This window comes from Oncorhynchus tshawytscha, linkage group LG04 (genome assembly GCF_018296145.1).
Source record: "Oncorhynchus tshawytscha isolate Ot180627B linkage group LG04, Otsh_v2.0, whole genome shotgun sequence".
Classification (NCBI taxonomy): Eukaryota; Metazoa; Chordata; class Actinopteri; order Salmoniformes; family Salmonidae; genus Oncorhynchus; species Oncorhynchus tshawytscha.
The window spans coordinates 5,833,162-5,846,225 of NC_056432.1; the positions used below are offsets into that span (position 1 = coordinate 5,833,162).

The 13,064-nt window shown below is 46.6% G+C and overlaps 1 protein-coding gene across 1 annotated transcript in view; it reads right to left on the reverse strand.

The window, feature by feature from the left end:
• Positions 1-13,064, reverse strand: part of LOC112233908 (anthrax toxin receptor 2) — a 151,493-nt gene that overhangs the window by 115,736 nt on the left and 22,693 nt on the right. Inside the window, exons 5-9 of the mRNA XM_042320248.1 lie at positions 12,386-12,490; positions 11,868-12,017; positions 5,544-5,604; positions 3,716-3,811; positions 99-168 (exon numbers count right to left, since the gene is read on the reverse strand). Coding sequence (XP_042176182.1) covers positions 99-168; positions 3,716-3,811; positions 5,544-5,604; positions 11,868-12,017; positions 12,386-12,490 — 482 coding nt within the window. The remainder of the gene's footprint in view (positions 1-98; positions 169-3,715; positions 3,812-5,543; positions 5,605-11,867; positions 12,018-12,385; positions 12,491-13,064) is intronic.

A 13,064-nucleotide genomic window follows, 5' to 3' on the forward strand; every position in this document is an offset into this window, starting at 1 on the left:
ACACACACACACACACACACACACACACACACACACACACACACACACACACACACACACACACACTTTATAGAACCACCTTCCCATTGGCTACTCACTGTCCGACCTCATACAGCACCGGCGCAGGACACAGGAGATAATCGTTCTGCACAACGCTTGGCTTCCTGTCTGGAAAAGAGAATTGAATGAGCCCCCTTGTACACTACCTGACACACACACACACACAGAGACACACAGAGACAGGACCCATTTTAAAAGATTTATAAAAGGCAGACATTTGTCATCAGGATAAAAGGGGATGAGAGGGGATGAGAGGGGAAAAGGAGAGGAGAGGGGAAAAGGAGAGGAGAGAGGAGTAGAGGGGATGAGAGGAGTAGAGGAAAGGAGAGAGGAGTAGAGAGGAGTAGAGGGGATGAGAGGGGTAGAAAGGAGTAGAGAGGAGTAGAGGGGATGAGAGGGGATGAGTGGGGTAGAGAGGTGTAGAGAGGAGTAGAGGGGTAGAGAGGGGAAAGGGAGAGGAGAAGCGGTAGAGGGGATGAGAGGGGTAGAGAGGGTAGAGGGGAAGAAAGGGGTAGAGAGGGACAAGAGAGGTAGATAGGGGAAGAGGAGAGGAGAGAGGGGTAGAGATGAGAGGGGTAGAGAGGGGATGAGAGGGGTAGAGAGGAGATGAGAGGGGTAGAGAGAAGATGAGAGGGGTAGAAGGGGGTAGAGGAGGAGAGAAGGGTAGAGAGGGGAAGTGAGGGAAAGAGAGGAGTAGAGAAGGGATAAGGGGAAGAGAGAGGGGTATAGAGGTTTAGAGAGGAGATGAGAGGGGAAGATGAGAGAGGGGGAGAGAGGGAAAGAGAAGGGAAGAGGGGGAAGAGGAGAAAGGGGTAGAGAGGGATAGAGAGGGATAGAGAAGGAATGAGAGAGGTGGAAAGGGGTAGAAAGGAGATGAGAGGGGTAGAGAGGGGAAGAGGAGAGGAGGGAGGGGTAAAGAGGGGAATTAATAGAGGTAGAGGGGCAGAGAGAGAGGGATAAGGGGAGAGGAGTGAGCGGTAGAGAGGGAGGAGGAAAAGGAGGAGTAGCAGCCATCTAGATTAGGAGGAGTAGGGGCCATCTAGATTAGGAGGAGTAGCGGCCATCTAGATTAGGAGGAGTAGCAGCCATCTAGATTAGGAGGAGTAGCAGCCATCTAGATTAGGGGAGTAGTGGCCATCTAGATAAGGAGGAGTAGCAGCCATCTAGATTAGGAGGAGTAGCAGCCATCTAGATTAGGAGGAGTAGCAGCCATCTAGATTAGGAGGAGTAGCGGCCATCTAGATTAGGAGGAGTAGCAGCCATCTAGATTAGGAGGAGTAGCAGCCATCTAGATTAGGAGGAGTAGCAGCCATCTAGATTAGGAGGAGTAGCAGCCATCTAGATTAGGAGGAGTAGCAGCCATCTAGATTAGGAGGAGTAGCAGCCATCTAGATTAGGAGGAGTAGCAGCCATCTAGATTAGGAGGAGTAGCAGCCATCTAGATTAGGAGGAGTAGCAGCCATCTAGATTAGGAGGAGTAGCAGCCATCTAGATTAGGAGGAGTAGCAGCCATCTAGATTAGGAGGAGTAGCAGCCATCTAGATTAGGAGGAGTAGCAGCCATCTAGATTAGGAGGAGTAGCAGCCATCTAGATTAGGAGGAGTAGCAGCATCTAGATTAGGAGGAGTAGCAGCCATCTAGATTAGGAGGAGTAGCAGCCATCTAGATTAGGAGGAGTAGCAGCCATCTAGATTAGGAGGAGTAGCAGCCATCTAGATTAGGAGGAGTAGCGGCCATCTAGATTAGGAGGAGTAGGGGCCATCTAGATTAGGAGGAGTAGCAGCCATCTAGATTAGGAGGAGTAGCAGCAATCTAGATTAGGAGGTGTAGCAGCCATCTAGATTAGGAGGAGTAGCAGCCATCTAGATTAGGAGGAGTAGCAGCCATCTAGATTAGGAGGAGTAGCAGCCATCTAGATTAGGAGGAGTAGCAGCCATCTAGATTAGGAGGAGTAGCGGCCATCTAGATTAGGAGGAGTAGCGGCCATCTAGATTAGGAAGAGTAGCAGCCATCTAGATTAGGTTTGCTGACAGACTAAATGTTCTCTAGTGACTGACACCTGCCAAGTGTCCCTGTCCGGGGGAATGCTTTGTATGCAGATATAAAACACGTGAAGGCATCTTGTCTATGAGTGGAATCACATTGTGGACAACCTGCTAGTCAGTCAGTAGACGTGTCACAACCCCTGGCACAGACAGGACATGCCTGCTTGCCAGTCATTAGACGTGTGTGTGTCTGTGTGTGTGTGTGTGTCTGTGTGTGTGTGCGTGTACGTGTGTGCGTGTGTGTGTGTGTCTGTGTGTGTGTGCGTGTGTGTGTGTGTGTGTGTGTGTGTGTGTGTGTGTGTGTGTGTGTGTGTGTGTGTGTGTGTGTGTGTGTGTGTGTGTGTGTGTGAGTGTGTGTGTGTGTGTGTGTGTGTGTGTGTGTGTGTGTGTGTGTGTGTGTGTGTGTGTGTGTGTGTGTGTGTGTGTGTGTGTGTGTGTGTGTGTGGAAACTATTTTAATCCACTGCTGAAGAATCAGAAATAACTTTAGAGAGAGTTCCACCAAAATGAAGGCTTGGCTAGATGAGGCTAGATGTAGCTAGATGTGGCTAGATGTAGCTAGATGTGGCTAGATGTGGCTAGATGTGGCTAGATGTGGCTAGATGTGGCTAGATGAGGCTAGATGTGGCTAGATGTGGCTAGATGTGGCTAGATTAGGCTAGATGTGGCTAGATGTGGCTAGATGAGGCTAGATGTAGCTAGATGTGGCTAGATGTAGCTAGATGTGGCTAGATGTGGCTAGATGAGGCTAGATGTGGCTAGATGTGGCTAGATGTGGCTAGATGAGGCTAGATGTGGCTAGATGTGGCTAGATTAGGCTAGATGTGGCTAGATGAGGCTAGATGTAGCTAGATGTGGCTAGATGTAGCTAGATGTGGCTAGATGTGGCTAGATGAGGCTAGATGTGGCTAGATGTGGCTAGATGAGGCTAGATGTGGCTAGATGTGGCTAGATGTGGCTAGATGTGGCTAGATTAGGCTAGATTAGGCTAGATGTGGCTAGATGAGGCTAGATGAGGCTAGATGTAGCTAGATGTGGCTAGATGTGGCTAGATGAGGCTAGATGTGGCTAGATGTGGCTAGATTAGGCTAGATTAGGCTAGATGTGGCTAGATGTGTCTAGATGTGGCTAGATGTGGCTAGATGTGGCTAGATGAGGCTAGATGTGGCTAGATGTGGCTAGATGTGGCTAGATGAGGCTAGATGAGGCTAGATGTGGCTAGATGAGGCTAGATGAGGCTAGATGAGGCTAGTTGAGGCTAGATGAGGCTAGATGTGGCTAGATGTGGCTAGATGTGGCTAGATGAGGCTAGATGAGGCTAGATGTGGCTAGATGAGGCTAGATGTGGCTAGATGAGGCTAGATGTGGCTAGATGTGGCTAGATGTGGCTAGATGTGCCCAATATAGTTCCCTTCCAATGTAGTTCCCTTCCAATATAGTTCCCTTCCCTTCTTCTTCTCTTCCTGAGAAGACTATTTGTTGACAGAACAGACTGCATGATCCCAAAAGGAAAAGACATCACCCAGCTACATCCTGCGTGTGTTTCTCTTCTAGATGGCTTTACAGTAGGTACCATATGGTCTGTGTGTGGGTGTGTGTGTGTTTACTTACTGTAGATCTGCTGGCCCACCATGAAGCTACAGACGACCCCGCCGTTGCCTCGTCCCACGGAGAAGCCGTTCCCTCGAAGCACGATGTCAAACGACTCTGTGTCATGTAAACAAAATAGAGGAGAAAGTGGGGAGAGGGAACTCGGGACGAAACACACACACACACACACACAGACACACACACACACAGACACACACACACAGACACACACACACACAGACACACACAGACACACAAACACACACACAGACACACACACAGACACACACACACAGACACACACAGACACACACACACACAGACACACACAGACACACACAGACACACACAGACACACACACAGACACACACACAGACACACACACACAGACACACAAACAAACACAAACAAACACAAACACACACACACACACACACACACACACACACACAGAAGCACACAGAAACACACACACACACACAAACACATACCCACACACACACTGAACAACACTAAGCACACACACACACTGAACAACACTAAGGACACACACACTGTACAACAGTAAGGACACACACAATGGACAACACTAAGGACACACACACTGTACAACAGTAAGGACACACACAATGGACAACACTAAGGACACACACTAGACAACACTAAGGACACACACACTGAACAACACTAAGGACACACACACTGAACAACACTAAGGACACACACACTGAACAACACTTAGGACACACACACTGTACAACAGTAAGGACACACACAATGGACAACACTAAGGACACACACACTAGACAACACTAAGCACACACACTGAACAACACTAAAGACACACACTAGACAACACTAAGCACACACACACACTGTACAACACTAAGGACACACACTAGACAACACTAAGGACACACACACCAGACAACACTAAGGACACACACTACAACACTAAGGACACACACTAGACAACACTAAGGACACACACTAGACAACACTAAGGACACACACACTGACAACACTAAGGACACACACTAGACAACACTAAGGAAATACACACTAGACAACACTAAGGTCACACACACTGTACAACACTAAGGACACACACTAGACAACACTAAGGACACACACTAGACAACACTAAGGTCACACACACTAGACAACACTAAGGACACACACTAGACAACACTAAGGACACACACTAGACAACACTAAGGACACACACTAGACAACACTAAGGACACACACTAGACAACACTAAGGACACACACTAGACAACACTAAGGTCACACACACTAGACAACACTAAGGACACACACTAGACAACACTAAGGACACACACTAGACAACACTAAGCACACACACTAGACAACACTAAGCACACACACTAGACAACACTAAGGTCACACACACTAGACAACACTAAGGACAACACTACACACACTAGACAACACTAGACAACACTAAGGACACACACTAGACAACACTAAGCACACACACTAGACAACACTAAGGTCACACACACTAGACAACACTAAGGACACACACTAGACAACACTAAGGACACACACTGGAAACACTAAATACAGGCACACTAGACAACACTAAGGTCACACACACTAGACAACACTAAGGACACACACTAGACAACACTAAGGAAATACACACTAGACAACACTAAGCACACACGCACACTGTACAACACTAAGGACACACACTAGACAACACTAAGGACACACAAACGCAGGACGGCAGTCTTTATGACCAGCAATGGAACATAAATACAGGCCCTGCGCTGGGAGCGATGCAACACAACACACTCCCACAAACAACAATAACACTTACGGTTCACACAAACACTGGAAGGCTCCACTGTCAGGATCTCTGTACAGGACTGCTTTAATATCTGCAGAACGGAATGGATACGATGACATTAGTCGAGACTTTAGAGAGTTCGGAAGACTGGGGGAAGAGATGGAGCGAGGGGGAGAGGAGTGATAGACGGGGAGGAACGGGAGAGACAAAGATGAGTGGGGGAGAGAGGGACCTACGGGAGGGAGGAGTAGGGTTAGAGAGAGCAGAGAGAGGGAGCTATGTGGGGGAGAGAGGGACCTACGGGAGGGAGGAGTAGGGGAGAGAGAGGAGAGAGAGGGAGCTATGTGGGGGAGAGAGGGACCTACGGGAGGGAGGAGTAGGGGAGAGAGAGCAGAGAGAGGGAGCTATGTGGGGGAGAGAGGGACCTACGGGAGGGAGGAGTAGGGGAGAGAGAGGAGAGAGAGACCTACAGGAGGGAGGAGTAGGGGAGAGAGGAGAGAGAGGGAGCTATGTGGGGGAGAGGGACCTACGGGAGGGAGGAGTAGGGGAGAGAGAGGAGAGAGAGGAAGCTATGTGGGGGAGAGAGGGACCTACGGGAGGGAGGAGTAGGGGAGAGAGAGGAGAGAGAGGGAGCTATGTGGGGGAGAGAGGGACCTACGGGAGGGAGGAGTAGGGGAGAGAGAGAGAGAGAGAGAGGGAGCTATGTGGGGGAGAGAGGGACCTACGGGAGGGAGGAGTAGGGGAGAGAGAGCAGAGAGAGGGAGCTATGTGGGGGGAGAGAGGGAGAGAGGGACCTACGGGAGGGAGGAGTAGGGGAGAGAGAGGAGAGAGAGACCTACAGGAGGGAGGAGTAGGGGAGAGAGAGGAGAGAGAGGGAGCTATGTGGGGGAGAGGGGACCTACGGGAGGGAGGAGTAGGGGAGAGAGAGGAGAGAGAGGGAGCTATGTGGGGGAGAGAGGGACCTACGGGAGGGAGGAGTAGGGGAGAGAGAGGAGAGAGAGGGAGCTATGTGGGGGGAGAGAGGGACCTACGGCAGGGAGGAGTAGGGGAGAGAGAGGAGAGAGAGACCTACAGGAGGGAGGAGTAGGGGAGAGAGAGGAGAGAGAGGGAGCTATGTGGGGGGAGAGAGGGACCTACGGGAGGGAGGAGTAGGGGAGAGAGAGGAAGCTATGTGGGGGAGAGAGGGACCTACGGGAGGGAGGAGTAGGGGAGAGAGAGGAGAGAGAGGGAGCTATGTGGGGGGAGAGGGACCTACGGGAGGGAGGAGTAGGGGAGAGAGAGGAGAGAGAGGGAGCTATGTGGGGGAGAGAGGGACCTACGGGAGGGAGGAGTAGGGGAGAGAGAGCAGAGAGAGGGAGCTACGGGAGGGAGGAGTAGGAGAGGGAGAGGAGAGAGAATGAGAGAAGAGGGAGCTAATTCATCATTGATGGATAAATTATGCAGGGCTATTACATTCCTCCGTACTATTAAAAACCCAGAGCCCACTGTCGTACATCTGACATTATCATATAGAAAGGCCTTCCATGTGAGTCCACTGTCGTACATCTGACATTATCATATAGAAAGGCCTTCTATGTGAGCCCACTGTCGTACATCTGACATTATCATATAGAAAGGCCTTCTATGTGAGCCCACTGTCGTACATCTGACATTATCATATAGAAAGGCCTTCTATGTGAGCCCACTGTCGTACATCTGACATTATCATATAGAAAGGCCTTCTATGTGAGCCCACTGTCGTACATCTGACATTATCATATAGAAAGGCCTTCTATGTGAGCCCACTGTCGTACATCTGACATTATCATATAGAAAGGCCTTCTATGTGAGCCAACTGTCGTACATCTGGCATTATCATATAGAAAGGCCTTCCATGTGAGCCCACTGTCTGTGGGTTAACTGGTCTAGGAACAGTGGATTAACTGGTCTAGAAACAGTGGGTTAACTGGTCTAGGAACAGTGGGTTAACTGGTCTAGGAACAGTGGGTTAACTGGTCTAGGAACAGTGGGTTAACTGGTCTAGGAACAGTGGGTTAACTGGTCTAGAAACAGTGGGTTAACTGGTCTAGGAACAGTGGGTTAACTGGTCTAGGAACAGTGGGTTAACTGGTCTAGTGGGTTAACTGGTCTAGGAACAGTGGGTTAACTGGTCTAGGAACAGTGGGTTAACTGGTCTAGGAACAGTGGGTTAACTGGTCTAGGAACAGTGGAACAGTGGGTTAACTGGTCTAGGAACAGAGGGTTAACTGGTCTAGGAACAGTGGGTTAACTGGTCTAGGAACAGTGGGTTAACTGGTCTAGGAACAGTGGGTTAACTGGTCTAGGAACAGTGGGTTAACTGGCCTAGGAACAGTGGGTTAACTGGCCTGTTCAGGGGTTAACTGGTCTAGAACAGTGGGTTAACAGGTCTTGGGTTAACTTGTCAGCAGTGGGGTTTGAACAGTGGGTTAACTGGTCTAGGAACAGTGGGTTAACTGGTCCAAACAGTGGGTTAACCACTAGGCAGTAACTGGTCTAGCAGTGGGTTAACTGGTCTAGGGGGGGTAGAACAGCTGTTAACTGGTCTAGGAACAGTTGGTCTTTTGGGCCTTTGTAAGACTTGGGGGTTTGAACTCTCCTTGGTTACTAGTCCAACACTTGGCTACCCTGCCGCCCCAGGGGTAGAGCTGAGAACAGTCTTTGGGCCTAAGACTTGGCTCTCCGGTACAGCTTGTCGTGAGGTAGCAGAGAGAACAGTCTATGACTTGGCTCTCCGGTACAGCTTGTCGTGAGGTAGCAGAGAGAACAGTCTATGACTTGGCTCTCCGGTACAGCTTGTCGTGAGGTAGCAGAGAGAACAGTCTAAGACTTGGCTCTCCGGTACAGCTTGTCGTGAGGTAGCAGAGAGAACAGTCTATGACTTGGCTCTCCGGTACAGCTTGTCGTGAGGTAGCAGAGAGAACAGTCTATGACTTGGCTCTCCGGTACAGCTTGTCGTGCGGTAGCAGAGAGAACAGTCTATGACTTGGCTCTCCGGTACAGCTTGTAGTGCGGTAGCAGAGAGAACAGTCTAAGACTTGGCTCTCCGGTACAGCTTGTCGTGCGGTAGCAGAGAGAACAGTCTATGACTTGGGTGTCTGGGGTCTTTCACCATGTTTTGGGCCTTCCTCTGCTACATGCTGAACATGAAGGGCAGTCTGCCTCTGCATAACAGGATATGACCACAACAGTGTTGCATAGCACTTCACAGCCTTCATTAGAATATGAAGTCACTAACAGTCGGCTTTTCAAAACAATTATAACATTTTATTAAAGTTACAATTGTACTGACTCCTCTCAATTCGGGAAAAAGTTCCTGTAACACTTGTCATGTAGTCACTGTGTACTGTATACGCGGAGAGAGTGGGTCCCAGAAAGCTGAAAGCTGCACAGATGATTTCAAATCGTAGAAATCCAAGTGAGGACTGACGAGGCCAGCGAGGTCCAGCAGCATCCAAGATTACTAATCACTGGAGAATGCTGTTTCTCTCTCTGTGTGTGTTTCCTTTGGAACACAAACAGTAATTCAGCTGGTCAAAATTGTGCAACTTTGGAGCTTTGCAGCGATTAGGGGTTGTGTGAGAATGTGTGTTTTTCGATTTTGGTCAAACTCTATAGTTCAATTAGTAATGTAACTAAATGTTGCAGTAGCTTAGTGGTAGTTGAACAAAATTATAATTAAGGTAGTGTTTCCAGTAGTTAATACACGTTTTACCATGTAGCGGTGTAGCTAACTACTGAAACTACACACTACTGTTTTACCATGTAGCGGTGTAGCTAACTACTGGAACTACACACTACTGTTTTACCATGTAGCGGTGTAGCTAGCTACTGGAACTACACACTACTGTTTTACCATGTAGCTAACTACTGGAACTACACACTACTGTTTTACCATGTAGCTAACTACTGGAACTACACACTACTGTTTTACCATGTAGCGGTGTAGCTAACTACTGGAACTACACACTACTGTTTTACCATGGAGCGGTGTAGCTAACTACTGGAACTACACACTACTGTTTTACCATGTAGCTGACTACTGGAACTACACACTACTGTTTTACCATGTAGCTAACTACTGGAACTACACACTACTGTTTTACCATGGAGCGGTGTAGCTAGCTACTGGAACTACACACTACTGTTTTACCATGTAAACTACTGGAACTACACACTACTGTTTTACCATGTAGCGGTGTAGCTAACTACTGGAACTACACACTACTGTTTCACCATGTAGCGGTGTAGCTAGCTACTGGAACTACACACTACTGTTTTACCATGTAGCTAACTACTGGAACTACACACTACTGTTTTACCATGTAGCGGTGTAGCTAGCTACTGGAACTACACACTACTGTTTTACCATGTAGCGGTGTAGCTAGCTACTGGAACTACACACTACTATATGGGTGTAGTAGACCAGAACTTTCTTTCAATTTCAGAATCAGACATTTCTAATTCTCACTTGAACTTCGTTTTATTTGTTTTTAAGTACGCTAAATCACACATTCTGTTAACCTATGACCCCAAAGTGACATGTTCTTGCAAGTTGTAGTGTATCACGTAGAATTTACATATGATACTTTTTCATGAAGTAGTTTGGATGAAGTTTGGACTTTTTCAAAGTAATGTTAGTAAAAAAAATCTATTTTTCTTAAAGGTAGATTTAGTGTAACTTATTCCGGTGTGAAGTAATTGGTAGCTTGGAAAAAAACTATATTTTCAGAGTAGCTTCCCCAAACACTGCCAATGACTAACTGTCAGCACTGAGGACAGCGCTGTCCTCCTGCGGATTCTGTTAGTGTAGGTGGTTAAAAACAGCCTTTCCTGTCTACATGTTGAAACACAGAGAGCCACAAGCAGTTATTACCTACTCTCTTTCCATCTACCTACTCTCTTTCCATCTACCTACTCTCTCTTTTCATGTACCTACTCTCTTTCCATCTACCTACTCTCTTTCCATCTACCTACTCTCTCTTTCCATCTACCTACTCTCTCTGTCCATGTACCTACTCTCTTTCCATCTACCTACTCTCTTTCCATCTACCTACTCTCTCTTTCCATGTACCTACTCTCTTTCCATCTACCTACTCTCTTTCCATCTACCTACTCTCTTTCCATCTACCTACTCTCTTTCCATCTACCTACCTACTCTCTTTCCATCTACCTACTCTCTCTTTCCATGTACCTACTTTCTTTTCATGTACCTACTCTCTCCATCTACCTACTCTCTTTCCATCTACCTACTCTCTTTCCATCTACCTACTTACTCTCTTTCCATCTACCTACCTACTCTCTTTCCATGTACCTACTTTCTTTTCATGTACCTACTCTCTTTCCATCTACCTACCTACTCTCTTTCCATCAACCTACTCTCTTTCCATGTACCTACTTTCTTTTCATGTACCTACTCTCTTTCCATCTACCTACCTACTCTCTTTCCATCAACCTACTCTCTTTCCATGTACCTACTCTCTTTCCATCTACCTACTCTCTTTCCATCAACCTACTCTCTTTCCATCTACCTACTCTCTCTTTCCATCTACCTACTCTCTTTTCATCTAACCAAATGGAGAGTCTCCAATTTTACCTTTATTTAACTAGGCAAGTCAGTAAGAACAAATTCTTATTTTCAATGACAGCCTAGGAACAGTGGGTTAACTGGTCTAGGAACAGTGGGTTAACTGGTCTAGGAACAGTGGGTTAACTGGTCTAGGAACAGTGGGTTAACTGGTCTAGGAACAGTGGAACAGAGGGTTAACTGGTCTAGGAACAGTGGGTTAACTGGTCTAGGAACAGAGGGTTAACTGGTCTACGAACAGAGGGTTAACTGGTCTACGAACAGTGGGTTAACTGGTCTAGGATCAGTGGAACAGAGGGTTAACTGGTCTAGGAACAGTGGAACAGAGGGTTAACTGGTCTAGGAACAGTGGGTTAACTGGTCTAGGAACAGTGGGTTAACTGGTCTAGGATCAGTGGAACAGAGGGTTAACTGGTCTAGGAACAGTGGAACAGAGGGTTAACTGGTCTAGGAACAGTGGGTTAACTGGTCTAGGAACAGTGGAACAGAGGGTTAACTGGTCTAAGAACAGTGGAACAGTGGGTTAACTGCCTGTTCAGGGGCAGAACGACAGATTGTTACCTTGTCAGCTCGGGGATTTGAACCTTTTGTTTACTAGTCCAACACTCTAACCACTAAGCTACCTACAAGCCCCAAACAAAAGGTTTTTTTTTTTTCCCACAAGAAGGTTGCACTGAAGTGCCTTGAAAACTCACCGCCTACTTCACATTTATTTACAGTAAAACAGTGAATAAATGAACATGTCTTACTGAATTCACAATGCCTTTGAGTGCATGGAAGCCATCTTTAACAGGAAACACTTGATCTTTGGAGTCAGCAACCTCGGCTAGCTGTTGCTCGTCAAAGTCCTTGATACCAACACAGTACACCCGAGCACCGTAGTACCTTGCATCATTGGCCTGCATTAGAGAAAGATATTGTTTTATTGTTTATATTCACTTTATATATTATCTACCTCACTTGCTTTGGCAATGTTAACACATGTTTCCCATGACAATAAAGCCCTTGAATTGAATTGAATTGAAAGAAAAAAAAAACAGAACAACTTTAACTTTAAACCAACAAGTAACTCTCTGAATTGGACATTCATGCCAGAATTCTTGGACCCAGAATATACAAAACATAATCATTTTTTATTTTTTTTCATGGAAATTCTCAATTGAGCATGCTTTTTAGTCTAAGACTAGGCTTAGTCTGTTATTAGAAAACCATCCTTTTCACCTTGTAAACGTGAATAATTTTTCGTTTGGGTAAAAAAAAAAATCACCATTTCAACTGTTAGTTCATGTACATAGACCTCCAGCTTTCCGTCCGTCAAAGCCACGATGATGCTGGAGGACTTGGTCGCTTGGGCTTTGATTTGAAGGTTTGCCTTTTCGGTTCAAACACAAGAGGTGAGAATGGAGGAATAAACACAGAGATATGAGCTGTATTAGTAAATAACACTATAGAGTAAGAGGGTTGGTGTCAGTTCCATTAGGCCTACTGTTCAGTCAACTCAGGAAGTAAATGGAAATTACAGGAAGTAAACGGAAATTACAGGAAGTAAACAGAAATTACAGGAAGTAAACGGAATTACAGGAAGTAAACGGAATTACAACTCCAATTACAATTTTGCTTCATGCTTTCCAATTAGGAAAATTAGAATTGGAATGACATTTTTTTAAAGTTTACTTCCTGGCTGAGTTGACAAAAATTGAAATGGCAGTGACCCCAACCTAATACACCTAATATGTCTACAGAAGGAGAATACATTCAAAATGAACTGTTATAGAGGAGTCATAATGTATTCGTTAGTTCACCTGGCGTACTTCCAGCATGGTAGGCTTTTGAATTGCTCCCTATTTAAACCGTGTTCAGTGCCAACACAGCAAATGCCTAGCTATTAGGCTAGCACAGATAGGGTCAAACGCCTAGCTATTAGGCTAGCACAGATAGGGTCAAAA